The 14,881-nt window shown below is 62.7% G+C and overlaps 4 protein-coding genes across 4 annotated transcripts; 2 read left to right on the top strand and 2 right to left on the bottom strand.

Annotated features, from left to right (window-relative positions):
• The first annotated feature begins 11 nt into the window (after positions 1 to 11).
• Positions 12 to 2,330, top strand: VMA12 (vacuolar ATPase assembly factor VMA12). The gene is made up of 6 exons (XM_084218815.1): positions 12 to 265; positions 339 to 412; positions 490 to 579; positions 1,400 to 1,436; positions 1,735 to 1,847; positions 1,933 to 2,330. The coding sequence occupies exons 1-6, from the start codon at positions 94 to 96 to the stop codon at positions 2,026 to 2,028; spliced, it is 582 nt and encodes a 193-aa protein (XP_084074941.1). The 5' UTR covers positions 12 to 93; the 3' UTR covers positions 2,029 to 2,330.
• A 129-nt stretch (positions 2,331 to 2,459) lies between these two features.
• Positions 2,460 to 8,359, top strand: KIF12 (kinesin family member 12; the record flags this gene model as incomplete). The annotated part of the gene is made up of 17 exons (XM_084219256.1): positions 2,460 to 2,557; positions 2,733 to 2,816; positions 4,582 to 4,647; positions 4,775 to 4,853; positions 4,935 to 5,056; positions 5,208 to 5,283; positions 5,396 to 5,530; positions 5,616 to 5,751; positions 5,995 to 6,086; positions 6,314 to 6,449; positions 6,535 to 6,653; positions 6,764 to 6,868; positions 6,956 to 7,215; positions 7,397 to 7,580; positions 7,786 to 7,883; positions 7,946 to 8,067; positions 8,172 to 8,359. 17 exons carry the CDS (start codon positions 2,460 to 2,462, stop codon positions 8,357 to 8,359), a joined length of 2,100 nt encoding a protein of 699 aa, XP_084075382.1.
• On the bottom strand, positions 3,022 to 3,677 carry SEBOX (SEBOX homeobox; the record flags this gene model as incomplete). The annotated part of the gene is made up of 2 exons (XM_084219149.1): positions 3,022 to 3,270; positions 3,393 to 3,677. The coding sequence occupies 2 exons, from the start codon at positions 3,675 to 3,677 to the stop codon at positions 3,022 to 3,024; spliced, it is 534 nt and encodes a 177-aa protein (XP_084075275.1).
• A 244-nt stretch (positions 8,360 to 8,603) lies between the features above and the next one.
• VTN (vitronectin) lies at positions 8,604 to 12,259 on the bottom strand. Its single transcript, XM_084219076.1, has 8 exons — positions 12,061 to 12,259; positions 11,473 to 11,592; positions 10,719 to 11,003; positions 10,473 to 10,612; positions 10,062 to 10,218; positions 9,804 to 9,953; positions 8,987 to 9,259; positions 8,604 to 8,811 (listed from the first exon to the last, which is right to left on the bottom strand). Exons 1-8 carry the CDS (start codon positions 12,119 to 12,121, stop codon positions 8,693 to 8,695), a joined length of 1,305 nt encoding a protein of 434 aa, XP_084075202.1. The 5' UTR covers positions 12,122 to 12,259; the 3' UTR covers positions 8,604 to 8,692.
• Between the last annotated feature and the right edge of the window lie 2,622 nt (positions 12,260 to 14,881).

Genomic DNA, 14,881 nt, shown 5'->3' with positions numbered 1-14,881 from the left:
CGCGGCCCGCGCCGCTCCGCTCCGCCCCGCCGTCTCTATGGTTCCCCCTCACCGCCCCTCCCGGTCGCCCCGGCAACGCCGGCCGGGCCCAACATGGCGTCGTCGGTGCGGGCCGGCCCGCGGCTGCGGCGGGCGGTGCGGGACGGAGAGTTGGCGGCGCTGCCCGCCGGGCTGAGGGATGAGTTGGAGGCGGCGCTGGCGGAGGAAGGAGGGCTGGTGCCGTTCGGCCTGCTGCGGAGGCTGCACGCCGCGCTGCGGGAGGCAGGTAGGCCGCGCTGCGCCGGGGCGGCGGGAGCGCGCCGGGAGCGCGCCCTGACCGCCCCGCGCCCCGCCCGCAGGGTCTCCGCTGCACCTCCACGAGCTGCTGGAAGGATGCGAGATCCACCTGCCCGAGGTGCCGGTGCCGCCGCGGGTGAGTGAGGGCCGGCCGGGGGTCGCGGGAGGAGGCGGTGGCTCCCGGGCCTCACGGTGGGTCTGTGCCTCCCGCAGAACCCCGAGCTGGTGGCCCGGCTGGAGCGGATCAAAGCCAAGCTGGCGCACGAGGAGTACCAGCGGATGACCCGCAACATCACCGGCCAGGTGAGGGGCTGCTGCAGTGCCTGCTGCCAGGATTCATCCCTCAAACACCTGAGAGCAAAGGAAATTTTCCCCCTTAGAGTGAGTGCGGTGCAGAGGGGATGTGGCCGGCACTGGAGGAGAGCACACTGGAAACACACCGGGAACAACAACCGGGACAGGGTTAACAGGGTGGTGAATTAGACATACTGACTTTTGGGAACTGCTCACTGTGCCAGAGATCTCAGGTTCTGTTCTGGGAGACTGAGCACATGCCATAAATGTTTGACTGGGCGCATCTGTGCTGGTTAAATTTTTGTCATAGTTTTAAAATTGCCTCATTCCTGTCAAGGTAAAAGCTGAAAATATAAGCTCATATGTGGGCATTCATTCTTTCTGGTGAGAACTGAGATCTTCTGGCAGGGTGACTGTTCAGACAGGTCAGCATCCTTTCCTCCTGGCATTCCTTGGGATCTCATTCCGCCTTTCCACGCTGTACCTGGCATCCACATTAACTCTCATGGGAAGATCTGCTTTGCTCTCTGCCAAGCTGGACCCCTCCAGGTTTGACCTGGTTTGGTGAAAGGTGTCTTCAAGGTCCCCTTCCAAGCCAAGCCGTGCTGTGATCTATAATCCAAGGTGGTCTTAGCAGAGCTTGTGCCAAATCTCAGAGAAACCTGTGCTGTGAAACTGCTGCTCCCCCACAGCCCACCCACCCAGAACCTCAGAGTCTTGTGGACAGGACAGAGCATTGGCATTGCTTTTATTCTGCACACACAGTAATAACATTACTATTAACGTGAAAATACAAGTGATCACAAGCTGTTTCGATCTCTTCTTTCAGGACATGAACGGGCCATTGGCTGAATTTGGGAGGCAAGGTGAGTGGCTCCCTGTCCTGTTGGCATGTGGTAGGTCAGGCATGGGAACTGTTCCATCTCCAGCTGGTGGGCTCCCCTTCCCTCTCAGAATATCTCACCAGAAAGTTTTCATGCACTGAAGTGTTCCTTGAATAAAGGAGCCTCTCGGTCATTCTTACCAATACTTCTGGAGGCACCAAGGGTGTGACTCCCCCAGGATTACATCTCCCAGCTGAGGCAGCTGTGCATGACTACACCTTGTGTCCAGCCCTGCTCCCCAGCCTTACCTAACTCAGCTCCTTCACCCCTGTGTCCCCAGTTCGCTCCGTGAAAGCCGTCGTCATCACCATCTTCAACTTCATTGTCACCGTGGTGGCCGCCTTTGCCTGCACCTACCTGGGCAGCCAGTACGTCTTCGCAGAGACAGCGGCGGTGAGCGAGCCAGCCCCTGGCAGCCCCTCTGTGCTGGCCAGGCTGGACACCCAGGGTGTCACCTCTGTCTCTTTTGTGTCCCCAGCGTGTCCTGTCAGCTGTCATTGTGGCCTCGGTGGTGGGCTTGGCCGAGCTGTACGTGATGGTGCGGACCCTCGAAGGGGACCTTGGGAAACTGTGACCATGGACTGCAGGCTTCATGCTGGAGGATGTTGTCCTCCTCAGGAGCTGCTAATTTGGGACAGATCTTGTCCTGTCTGTGCCTGTTCCTGCTGTGGGAGGACTGCTGCACTCCTCAGGCTTGTCCTTTGCTTCCCGCTCCTGAAATGAATCATGGGTTGGAAATCCCAGAGCTGCAGAACAGGAGAGGGAATGGCTGTGGACTACGACCACCCCAGCAGGGAGAGGGGCATCAGCCCCTGCCATCCCTGTTCTGGGAAATTCCTGTCCTTTTATTCTGGGAATAAATAACACTGTGTGTTCCTGCGTGTCCGGAGATGTGTGTTGGTAGGAGAAACATTGATGTGGCATCTAAGACACCGCAGAGATGTGAATCTTCCTTCTCCCTCTGCGCCTCCTTGTCTAAACCTTCCTGTGCCTGCACAGTGAGGGATGCACGGTGCTCCCAACCCCCAGCCAAAGGGCGCCCAGATTCTGGACGTAGGGAGGGAGCACCCCTCAACACTGAGCCCAGGGGTTTCTCAGGTGCTGTGGGACAGAGAGCAGAGCCAGCTCGGTGCACCCACAGCGGGGAGGGGACACCCACAGCAGGCCCTGAGGACCCGGACACCTGCCGGGTGGGCGCTCTGCCAGGGCCAGACACAGTGATTAATGCTCTGATGGCAGCTAAGCCCCCCTGGAAACACGGTTTAATATCTGATCCAGGGAGATCTGCCGGCACCTGCGAACGTGCCTGCGGATTAGGGGCGGCCGCGCCACAATCATCCCTGGACACGGCCTCAGATTAAGGTATTTTTTCCAAAAGATTAGTCGGTATTAGGGAGCTGATGGGGAGCTGCCCCTGCTGTGGCCGCACCGGCATTTAGGATATTGGATGACATCCTCGGAGCCTTTGGGACCGGCAGTAATTCCACACCCTAATGAAATCGTGGCGCTAATCCGGGGGGGCCGCGGTGCCAGGAGGGTCCCTAGAAGCCAGGGGTCCTTGCCACGGCTATGGCTCGCCCAGGTTGGTGATGGCCGCGCTGTAGATGAGGTCGGAGATGGAGCCCAGCGAGGTGGGGAGGCCCCGAGCGGGGCTGTGGGATCGCGGCGGCGGCAGGGCAGGGGCCGGGCACGGGATGCTGCCGTCGGGAGGTGCCGCGGGGGGACCCCGCTCCCCAGGCGGCGGCAGCGGCGGTAGCGGTGGCGGTTCCGGCTTGGCGCTCCGGATCCTGCGGGCGCGGCGGTTCTGGAACCAGACCTGGGACGGGCGAAGGGAGCTGTGAGACACCGCAGCGCCCCGACAGGGTGGCCCTGCAGAGGAAAGGGAACCCCGGGAGGGAAGGAGGAGGGGATGGAGGGGAGGGTCCCGCCTGTTCTCACCTGGATCTTTGCCTCGGGCAGCTGGGTGAGCTCGGCCAGGCGCTCCCGGGTTGCGATGTCCGGGTAGGGCACGGCGGCGAAGGCCCGCTCCAGCTCCGACAGCTGCCCCCGGCTGAACGTGGTCCGCCGCCGCTTCCGCGGCCCCCCCGGGCAGGGACAGGGACAGGGGCACGGCCCCGGGGCGCCGCCCCGGCCTGCAGCCCGCCCGCCGCCCGGCCCGCCCGTCCCGTCGGGGAAGCGGAGCAGCGGCTGGGGAGCGCGGGAGGTGCCCGGGGCCGCGCTCATCCTGCCCGGCTCCCCCGGGCCCGCCGCCGCCCCGGCTTTTATCCCCCCCGGGTCCCCCCCGGCGGGCTGGGACCGCCCCGAGCGGGCGGTGCTGTCCCCCCCACAGCTCTTCCCAAGGGCTCCCGGGGCCGATCCCAGCTCCGGGCCTCCGATGGCAGAGCCCCGACAGCCCCGACTGACTCCCCAGCATCCCCGGGGACCGGTACCCACACCAGCTGCTCGCACAGATCTCCCCGCGCCGCCGTCCGGGCACGGTGGGGCCCGTGAGGATGCCAGGGCTCGGGAACCCACCTGCCACCCGCCCCTTGCGCTCCCTCCCCGGCTCCCGCCCTCCCCCGCTCGCCCCCGCCGTGCGACCGCCGCTCTCCCGCAGGGCTGGCACCGGTCAATGTTTAACCGGAGCGGTGGTACCGGTTGTGCGGGGCCGGCTGGGGGTGGCTCCCGCCAGGACCGGCCGGGCGCCGCGGGCACCCCGAGCACCGCATCCTGGGGGCTGCATGGAACCAGAGGGGGAGCGGGGCGGGGACCCCCAGCCGGACCCCCGGCCCAGAACGCTCCCACGGGGCCAGGACAGACCGTAAGTTGTCGGGGGGACAGAGGAGACAGAGGCCACCCCTTCCTGGAGCAGCAGGACTTGGGCAGTGACTGCCCGACTGATACAGGCAGCGGGGGGGGTGGCCTCCCAAAAAGGCCGGGGGGGGACAGGACCGTCCTTCTGCGGCAACATGGCGGGGAGGGGACAGTGAGCTCTGTCCCCTGCCGGCCTCAGGGCACAGTGGAGGCGGGAGGACGGTGCGAGCACAGCATGACCGGGGGTCCCTCTACCCCAGCCCCCGGGGTGCCCGCGGGCAGAACCCCCCAGCTGGGGGGCACCCACCACCCTGCTGCCCTCTGTTCCCCAAAGGAGTCCTGGAGAGGAGCGGGGGAGGCCCATGGAGGGCAGAGAGACGCGTCTGAGAGTGGTGCTAAGGTAAGGGGAGACGAAAGAGCTCAGGGACGCGGCCGGAACCTCCCTGCCTGGAGCGAGGTCACAGCAGGGCTCCCCAGGGTCCCTGTGCAGCGACACCTCTGCATGCCCGTCCACACCCCTCCCTTAGGGTCCGGCCACTGACCTGCACGGAGACGCGGCGAGGTGACCAGCAAGTTGTGCACAGCCTCGGTGACGGCGCCGTGCACGTAAGTGCCACCTCCCCCGGGGGGTGTCGGGCTCGGGGAGGGCTGCGGCACCCCCTGAGCCGCCGCTGTCCCCACGGCCAGGTAAGCGCGGCCAGGCACGATGCCACCTTTGGCTTCAGCGCCGTGTTCGACGCCGGCGCCTCGCAGGAGGCTGTGTTCGAAGGCAGCGGGATGAGGCAGCTGGTGGAGCTGGCCATGGATGGGTGAGTCCCGGAGAGCCCCCCGCGGACCCCAACCCTCCAGCCACCCCACGCCGGGCCTTTCCGACGCGTTTGCACTGCCGGGGCTGTGTCGGGAGGTGGCACCGCTGTCCCGCCGCCTGCGGCCGTGCCTGACGCTCAGCATCTTCCGCAGCTTCTCCTGCACCGTCTTTGCCTTCGGGCAGACCGGCTCGGGGAAGACCTACACCCTGATGGGACCCCTCGGCCAGGTACAACGCTGACCATCCGACCTGATCCTGCTCGTGGGATGAGCCCTCCCCACCCGGCTATGGTGCAGGCGGGTGCCCGATGTGACCGCTCACCATCCTGGCATCTCTGCAGAGCGAGACCCAGCCGGCGTCCCCGGCCCTGCTGGGGCTGATGCAGAGATCCTTCACCTGCCTCCTGGAGCAGAGCCGGAGCCGTGCCTCTGACCTGGCTCTCAGCGCTTCCTACCTGGAGATCTACAACGAACAGGTAAGTGCCTGCCCAGCCGTCCACTCCGGCCCTGCTGGCACCCCGTGCCCCGCTCCCCCGGTGCCTTCCCCCTGCCATATCCCAGATCCGGGACCTGCTGAGCCCGGGACCACCGTGCGCCCTGCCCCTGCGCTGGAGCAAAACCCGCGGCTTCTACGTGGAGAACCAGCTCAGTGTGGAATTCGAGAGCCTGGAGACCATCGTCAGCCTGCTCCTGCAAGGTGCCGAGCCACATGCCGGGGCTGGGACATGTTCAGGGCGTGCTAGACCCTGTGTGTGGGGATTCAGCCCCCCACAGACTGTCCCCAGGGCTGGTGGCGCTCTGATGGCAGCCAAGAGGAACGGCTCCCCGTAGAGCTGCAGAGCCAAGGCAGCTCTGGTCTGGCAGGGGATGCTGAACAGTGGATGCTGTGGGGTTGGGGCAGGGATGTGGGGCGCCATGCAATCAATTCCTCCCCCGGCAGGATCCCAGAGGCGCCGGACCTCGGCACATGCCCTCAACAGGCACTCGAGCCGCAGCCACGCCCTTCTGACCATCCATGTCCGCAGCCGAGCCGTGAGCGCGCATCCCGCTCCTGGGCAGGGCTGGGGGGCTCAGGGCTCAGCGCGGGGGGGCAAACAGCCCCACGGTGGGGGGGTCGTGCTCTTCTCAAGGATACCTGGGTGGGGCTGGAGTGAGCAGCCGGGAATCCTATCCAAGATCCAGGAGTTGGGACAGTGCTGTGGGCCGTGGGGAAAGGGGTGACGGGGGCCTAAGCATCACCTCCCAACGTGGTTCTCCAGGTCAGCGCCTGCCCCAGCAAGCAGGGCACGCTGTGCTTTGTGGATCTAGCTGGCAGCGAGCGGGTGAAGGAGACAGGCTCCAGCGGGGAGCTCTCCGTGGAGGCCAACAGCATCAACCGCAGCCTCCTGGCGCTGGGTAAGGGCTGGGGAACCCGCCCTGGGAGCGCCCTGCTGGCCCCGCCAGAGCCTTGTCACATCCTGTGTGGCTGATCCTCCGGCAGGACACTGCATCTCCCTGCTGGCCAAACCCCGAGGGAAGCGAACTCACATCCCCTACCGGGACAGCAAACTCACCCGGCTGCTGGCTCGCTCCCTGGGCGGCTCGGGCATCACCCTGATGGTAAAACATGCAGGAGGCTGGGCAGGGCTCTCACCCCGTGGAGGGGAGGGCTGGAAAAGGATGGTGACCCTCTGGATGACAGTCCACATGCGTGTCTTCCTCGTTTGCAGGTCGCCTGCATCTCCCCGTCCTCACGCTGCCTCTCAGAGACCCTGAGCACGCTGCACTACGCCAGCCGTGCCCGGAGGGTCACCACCAGGCCCCTGGCCAACAGGGTATTGCAGACAGGGACCCCCTCTGAGCTCCTCTCCCCGCTGCTGGGACCCCCCTGACCCACCCGTTTATCCACCCACCCCTCCCAGGTGTCCCGGGAGAAGCTGCTGCAAACCTTGGAGCAAGAAATCCATGCCCTGCAGCTGGAAAACCTCTCCCTGCGCCAGCAGCTGTGCCTGCCCAGAGTGCCAGTGAGGGGCACGGAGGTCACAGGGAACTTTCCAAAAGCATGGGCGGGCTCTGGAGACAGGCACTGTGCTGCGGGGCAGCTCCCACCAGAGGGAATCCCAGCCTGGCCCAGCCTCTACGGCCTCCTGCGGGACTTTGTGGTGGAGAACGAGCAGATGAGGTATGGGAGGCTTGTGTGGGACCCCTGAATAGGGGATCAAGGGCTGCCAGGGTAGCAAGAGCCCCTGGCTGGGTAGCACCCTGCACCAACCAGCCTCCCTCAGTGACTGCCTGGGGCTGGGGCTGGGCAGGGCTCCCTGGAGGCTGCCAATGCCCTGCAGGGCTTCCTCACTGCTTCCCAGGCAGCCCCGTCTGTTCCCGCACCTCAGTGGTGACACCCCAGCTGGCCCATCCCACAGAGCCACCCGCAGCTCCGGTGACAGCCAGCCCCTGCTCCGGAGTGCCCGCAGCCTGCACGTCCCCCCGAGGCTCCCGGTGAGGCAGCGGCGGCCCGACACCACACCCAGCTCTGTGCCCCGGCTGCCGGTGAGTGAGAGTGAGGGCTGGCTCTGCAGCCATCCTGCCCGCGGCAGGGGGAGCATGCACACACCGCCCACCCCTGCACACACTGCACACACCACCCACCCCTGCACACACCACCCACCCCTGCACACACTACACACACCGCCCACCCCTGCACACACCGCCCACCCATGCACACACCGCCCACCACTGCTGTCCTCTCTTGCAGAAGCTCCCTCCTGCCTCCAGCTGCCCCAGCTGCCCAGGGTGCTCACAGTGCTGCCCTGGGCCAGCTGATGCCACCATGTTCCAGGTACAGCCCCAGGGGTCTCTTTGGAGGGGTGGCACAGGGGTGGCGCAGCCACCTTGACCTCTCTGCTCACCCCCAGGTGCTGCCAGTGCCCGCTGTGCCACAGCCAGTGCCCCCAGAGGGAAGTGCTGGACAGGAGGACACGGCTCTGCCTGGCTCCCATCACCCCCACGGGCACCCCCAGCCACACCAGAGGCGGCGGTGAGAGGCACTCCTTGGGCATCAGCTGCAGCTCAGGGATTCCCTGCAGTTTCGGAGGGTGGTGGGATGGTAGGTGAGGGTTTGTTCATGTGTCCTCATGGCAGGAGTCGTGGCAGGAGCAGGAGCTTGTCTCAGCAGCACCTGCTGCAGCGGGAGCTGCCAGGCCCTGAGCGCGTCCCCAGCCCCGAGGGGAGGGTCATCCCTTCAGCACCGCCCTGGCCAGGGCTGCCAGAGCCCAGAGGTGAGCAGGGCAGGGCCCTGGGTGGGCACCCATCCCTGCACTGTGCACTGATCCTGGGGAGGTGGAGACCTGACCCTGCTGCTCCCCGCTGGCAGCTGCCGGCACCGTCCCTCTCCTCCAGTGGGAAGAGGCACTGGACTGGCTGGCAGAGCAGATCTGAGCTGCCACAGGCACACCACGGATGGAGCCAGCATCAGGGATCTGGCACAGGCTGGAAGGACAACCACAGCCCTTGAGGACACGGGACCTTGGACTGCAAAGACTGCACAAACCATGGCACAGACGGTTGGATGGATGGACAGACAGAGCTCTCCAGCCTGCATGGCCCTCACAGTTTATTTCTGTCTAGCTGGGGCTGTGCTGCTGGTGGCTCCAGGGATCCCATCAGGTGCTCTCCTCCCCGGGCTGGGGGCAGTCCAGCCAGTACTGGGCGATGGAGCGGGGGTAGCGCGGCCGCACCAGGTCCACGCGCTTGGTGCGCAGGTTGACACGGTAGTACTTGTCTGGGGAAGGGGACAGGGCAGTCAGGACTGTCCCCAGCTCTGGGGAGCTGCCAGCCCTCACTGCCAGCACCTTCCCACTGCACCTTCTCGCTGCCATTGCAGAGAGAGGAGCCCTCCCCATGCCCCGGCAGCGCTGATCCCGCATCACTCCCAGATCCTGCCAGACCAGACTCACCTCCCACAAAGAAGTAAACACTCTGGAGCATCTCACACGTGGAGCCCGACAGCCCATCGCTTTCAACACCTGCTGAGTCGGGGTCGTTTTGCAGCCAGCTCCAGAATCCCAAATTCAGCGACCGGTGGTGGTTGTACCTCTTGCGCTGGCGGCGAGACTTCCTCCTGCGGGGCTGGTGGGAGGCCACGTAGATCCTGCCGGCCATGGCAGCGTCCAGCCGGCTGGGCACGCCCCGCCAGTCCCGGCTGATGTACCACGGGCCGTTTGCCCCAGCTGCAAAAGGAGCAGAGGGTCAGTGAGAGGGGTGAGCTGAGCCCACGCCCGCAGGCAGCACCCAGCGGCTGCTCCGAGACCCACCGGAGGGCACAGGACGCTCCCCATGCTCCAAGGGATCCCAGCCTGGATGGGATGGATGTGTGACAGTGACACAGGCCAGGCTGAGCCAGGAGTGGCCCCCCACCCCTTGGCTGGGATCAGCCTTGTGCTGCTAAACCCCCTTCTCCCCCTCTCTATCTTTCATTCTCCCTGCCCAGGGCTGGGGTTTTGATGTGGCATTTCCAGCTCCAGTGACAATAAACAGTCCCCAGCAGTGACACTGTGGTGTAAGGCAGCTGGTGATGGGGATTGGGGATGCTGTGGGAGGTGCAGCTGTGGCCTGGGGGGCTACTGTGCACAGCCTGGGCAGGATGTGATGGCTCATCCTGCCCACCCTTGCTTCCAAGCATCGCTGCCTCCTCCCTGGGCATGCCTTGTGCCCTGTCAGTGCCCGCTGTTGGGACCTGCCAGCCCTTCCTCCCAGGGCTGGCCCAGCTCTTACGCATCCTGCTGCCAAAGAGGAGCTGGAAAACATCCTCCCAGCTGTCCCTGTTCATGAAGGCGTAGTGCTTGAACACCGTGGAGGGGGAGGACTTCTCGCAGTCGGCCTGCGTGGGCTGCTGGGCAAAGTCGTAGGACCAGTAGTACTTGTCTAGGAGAGGATGAGCAGGGTGTTAGGGGGGGACAGGCACTGGAGGGGTGCCCAGCCTGTGCCCAGTGGTGCCAGGCTCTGCCAGGAGCAGGGGGCTGCCCCCCTTACCCTTGAAGAAGTAGACTCTCTCATTGCCGTGGTAGCTGTGGGCGGGCAGGGCGAATGCTGCATCCACGTTGTCGGGGATGCCCTCAAAGCCCTCAGAGATGTCCCGGGGGTACCCAGGGTCCAGGGCTCCGTCATCAAAGCGCCAGTACTGGCTGCCCTGGGGGGTGGGGGACAGAGAGGGGTCACAGGGGCAACATCCCCCAGCCACAGGTCTGCCAGGAGGAGTGAGTGGATGATGGGGAGCCCCGTCATGGGCCTGTGGTTGCTTGGGGTCCCAGAAGAATTACAGGGATGTGGGGTCTCTGGCAGCCCCTGCATGTGTGGGTGTATGGGAGGTGCCAGAAGGGGATACAGGGTGGGTTGGGGGGTTGTGCTGGCCATCCTGGGAGTACCCCCAGCCCTGCAGCCCACCTTGAAGAGGTAAGTCTTGCCCTGGCAGTTGATGCGTGTGAAGGCTGCATCGATGGGGCCCTCGATGCCCCAGACGTCACTGATGAGCTTGGGGTAGCCAGGCCTCACACTGGTCTTGTCCAGCTCATAGAAGTACTTCCCTGGGGAGAGAGGAGAGGGAGGGGCAGCAGGAGGGACTGCAGACACCAGCAGAGGGTGACAGCATGGCAGCATGTCCCACGTGCCTGGGGAAGGTGCCCAAAGTACCTCGGAAAGCATAAAGGGAACCGTTCTTCAGGTCGGTGAAGGCATCAAAAGGTTTCCCGCTGCACAGCTCCTCAGGCTCCCCAGGCGCATCTGGGGTGGTGTTGGGCACATCTGGCAGAGTCTCCTCGGGGTTTGGCTTGCCTTCTGGAGTGGTCTCCACCAGCACAGGGGCTGTGGGCAGCTCTGTGGGGTCTACCACGGGCACCTCATCGGTGACAAAGTTGACACTGAGGTTGTAGTCCAGGTAGTCATCCTCCGGCAAGGCAAAGACGTCTCCCCGGGTCACTGCAGGAGGGAGCAGGTTGGTTCCCCCTGGGTTTGGGTGCAGGAGATGCTCCCTCCCAGGCAAGAGGGATTTACAGAATCATGGAGTCATTAAGGTTGGAAAAGGCCTCTAACATCATCAAGTCCAATTCAAGCCAGCACTGCCAACCATGTCCCCAAGTGCCACAAGTACACATTTTTTTGAACACTTCCACGGCTGGTGATTCCACCTGAGCAGCCTACTCCAATGCCTGAACACCCTTTCAGAGAAGACATTTTCCTACCAACCAATCTATCCAATTAGGACAGATCCCACCCTCCAGATGGCAATGAGCCAGCTCCCAAAACCCCCCCGTGCTGCAGCAAATCCTGGTGCTGACTTCACCCCTCAGCCCCAGGTGGGTGCAGAGCTGACCCAGCACAGACCCCTCGCTGTGCAGCACCCATCCCCCCTGTGCCCTGGCCAGGAGGGTGCCCATGGGGACAGTACCTTTGGCTTTGCAGACAGTGGAGTAGTCACTGCAGCAGCTCTGGTAGTACACACAGAGGGTGTCACACTGGCACTTGTGCCCTGCATCGAAGCCTTCTTCACAGCGGCCCTCGCAGGAGTCTGCAAAAGCCACCCCACAGCTCAGGAGGAGTGATGTGGAGTGGGGCAGTGAGGCCCATGCCTCCCCTCCCAGCCCAGCCCCATGGGGGGAACAAGCTTGGGGATGTCCTGGTTGAGGGTACCCCACTCCTTCATGGTCAACTCCATCACCAGGGGCTACAGCAGCTCCTTGCCCTGCTCCCACTCAGGTCCTGCTGGGATGGGAGCCATGGATTGGGCTGTGCCACGCTCCCAGTTCCGTGCTGGCAGCCCAGCTGTGGATGGGCAGGGATTTGCCAAGGCACCATCGACACCCATGTGCTGCCCACTTGCTTTCTCCCCATCCTGCAGGGTACGGCCAACGTGGCCACGGCCACCATCCGCTCCCTGCCCACCCTGCCCAGGCTGCCCAGCCCCTCCACCAGCCCAGGAGCTGCTCTCTCTCCATCCCCAAAGCACCTGGCAAGGTGCTGGCTGGCTAAAGCTCACCTTCTGCAGCACGGGTGGTGGCCAGCAGGGCCAGCACCAGGGCAGGGAAGAGCAGCCTCATCCTGGGTGTCCCTCCTGCGACTGTGCGGGCTGGAGCGCAGCAGAGCCCCAGCGTCCAGTGTTTGCTCAGCCTGCCCCGAGGGGAAAGCAAACAGCCCAAGGTCGGAACAGGGGAAAGGGGCAGAAAAGATCTCCCACGCAGCTTGCCCCACAGCCCACACTGAACTGGGGATGTCTGCAGGGGGACAGGGCTGCCACCAGCGTAAGCAGCTCCTCCCCATTCCCAGTGCAGGGTGGGCACTGTTGGGAGAGTGGGGAGGAACAGCAGAAAGAGTCAGGAACCAGTTTTGAGGTCTTGCCACACTCATTTCATAACACACCTCATGGGGTAAGAGCAACCAGCTGTTTCCCAGCCTGGTCTTGGCAAAGCCAAAAACCCAAATGAGACTGGATGGGGGAGCAATGCTGGGAAGACAAAGGGAAAAGCCCCAGGCTCATGCTTGCCCAAAATATCACCTTTTTTTTGGGATTTCAGCTTTTTCAATGACTGGGAACAGACCCGGTGAGCCCTAAGGCAGGGTGGCTTGGGATGGGGCAGGTGTCACCTCTGTGCGTGGGCACCAGAGGCCAGAGGTGAGCGGCCAGGCCAGGAGCCCTCGGCACTTTCACTGCAGAAGGCAAACAAAGCCCTGTGTATTTTGCTCCCGTCATTCCCCTTCCAACCAATCTTTCAGTTACTAATTAATGTCGACTCAGCTCTTTTGGCAGTTCCTGATAACTCTGGGATGTTTATTTAATCGGGGCAAGGAGCAAATGCACACAAGGCTGCAGCAATCCTGCCTCTTCTGCCTCTGCTGGGACAGGAGCTCCAAGGGATCTGCCCAAGCCCTCGGGCAGGAGTGGAGCAGCTTTGGGCTTTAAGTAATGCAAGATTTGGGGGGAGAGAAACCCAAGCAGGGTGCCCACTTCTCCAGGGGTCTTTCCTCTGCCAGCTCAGACACAGGCAGTTCCTGGCATTGTCTGCTCCTGGCATCTTGCTGGGAAGAGTTTTATTTGGTTTTGAGACAGGCATTTCCACCTGGAAGCCCTGGGGAGCTGGGGGCAGTTACCAGACATTGGCCTTTGGGGCAGAACTTCTCCTGCAGCCCTCACCCCACTCCTTGTCCCCTGACCTCAGCTATGGCAGGGCTGGCATTGTCCCCAGGTGCTGCACTAGGGCTTCATCCCATCCCTGTTGAACCAACCCTGGGGGACAGCAGCCCTGCGAGGGTTGAGGCTTGCAGGAGGCTCTGGGGGAGAAGGGCTGGGCATTGTCTGAGCTGCTTTGGCTGATCAGCTAAGACAAAGCTCCCTCCTGCTGCTCCAGGCTCCCAACCACCAGCCACAGACCCATGAAGGCTCAGCGAGCCCTTCCCTGCCAGGAGCAGATCCCAGGAGAGGGGTTGGTTGGATAAAGGGGCCCCGGGGAGCTCCTGCAGCCAAGGGCTGAGCAGAGCCAGTGAGGAGAACTCGGGAAATAGGGCTGAAACCCCAGGGCAAGGCTGGGAACTGCTGCAGCTCCAGAGCCCAGACTGCTGGGTCTGAAATCTCTCCCAGAAAAAAGCAAAGCAAAGCAAAGCAAAACTAAAAGCAAAACACAGCTCAGCTCTCTGGGCTAGTCAGGACAAGCCGAAGGGAATGGTGTGAATTCTGCTGCCCCCGGGCAGCAAACCCTCTGCTGCTCTACACTGCAACAGCCCTTATGGTTACCCCTGGTTGATAATAATTTATTGGGAAATTCCTTACTGGTTCTGTGCCGAGCTTCTCCCGCAGTTTTGCGCTGCTCGGGGTGCCTCGTTCACCGTCCTTCCTTGTGGGATGATGTCCCTTTCCTCTGTCTGTCCCTTCCTTGTGGATTCAGAGAGGATTAAGAGCGACTCTGTCACATCCAAACATCAACTCGAATTTAAGTCTCAGGCTGACCTGGCAACAACCTGGGTTTGGAGTCAAGGATTTAAGTTGCTCCTCCCAGCACACCCAAGAAATGTCCAAAGCATTTAGGCATTTCTGCCCTGAGCACGTCTGGCCTGGAAAAAAGAAAACAAAGAGGCCCAGGCTGCCTCTGCTCTTTCTTTTATCATGCAAATCCCGAGCCCACCCAGAAGAGCTGTTCTGAATTTCCACCGAGCAATGCGTATTTGCTTCCTGCTGATACCAAACGGGTTCAAAACGCCGTGCCAGGGTGGTCACAGCCTCACCGTGACCACCACGGTGCCTGGTGCCCTTTACCTGCACCCTGTGCTGGTCACAGAGGCTCCTGAAGAGGTGTCCTGCAAAATCAGCACGGGGGTCCCTGCCTGCCATGGTGGGGGGACCGCAGCAGCAGCTCGGGCACAAAGGGGGATGTGGGCCATGGGGGCAATAGGACAAGCCCCAGCTCAGGCTGGGCAGGGAGGGCTGTGGAATAGAAAGGTTTGGGTTGAAAATGAAAAATTGTCTAGTTCTAAATCCTGTCACGTTCCACTATCCCAGATTGCTCCAAGCCCCGTTAACCTGGCCTTGGACACTTTCAGGGCTGGGACATCCACATCTTCCCTGAGCAAGCACTTCACAAGTAAAAATTTTCTCCTGGAATCAAACCTAAATCTCTCATATTTTATTTTAAAACCGCCCCCCCCTTTTCCTATCGGTATCTATTAATGTAAAAAGTCACTCCCTCTTTTATTAATGAGCCCTATTTAAGCACGGACAGGCCACAATGACAGAAACATAAAATTTAGGATGGAAAAGCCCTCTAAGACCGACTCCAGCCCTGCCAAGCCACCACTGAGCCACGTCCCCG

This window comes from Fringilla coelebs, assembly GCF_963513975.1.
Source record: "Fringilla coelebs genome assembly, chromosome: 20".
NCBI classification, from domain to species: Eukaryota; Metazoa; Chordata; class Aves; order Passeriformes; family Fringillidae; genus Fringilla; species Fringilla coelebs.
This window is presented reverse-complemented; position numbering and strand designations above follow the sequence as displayed.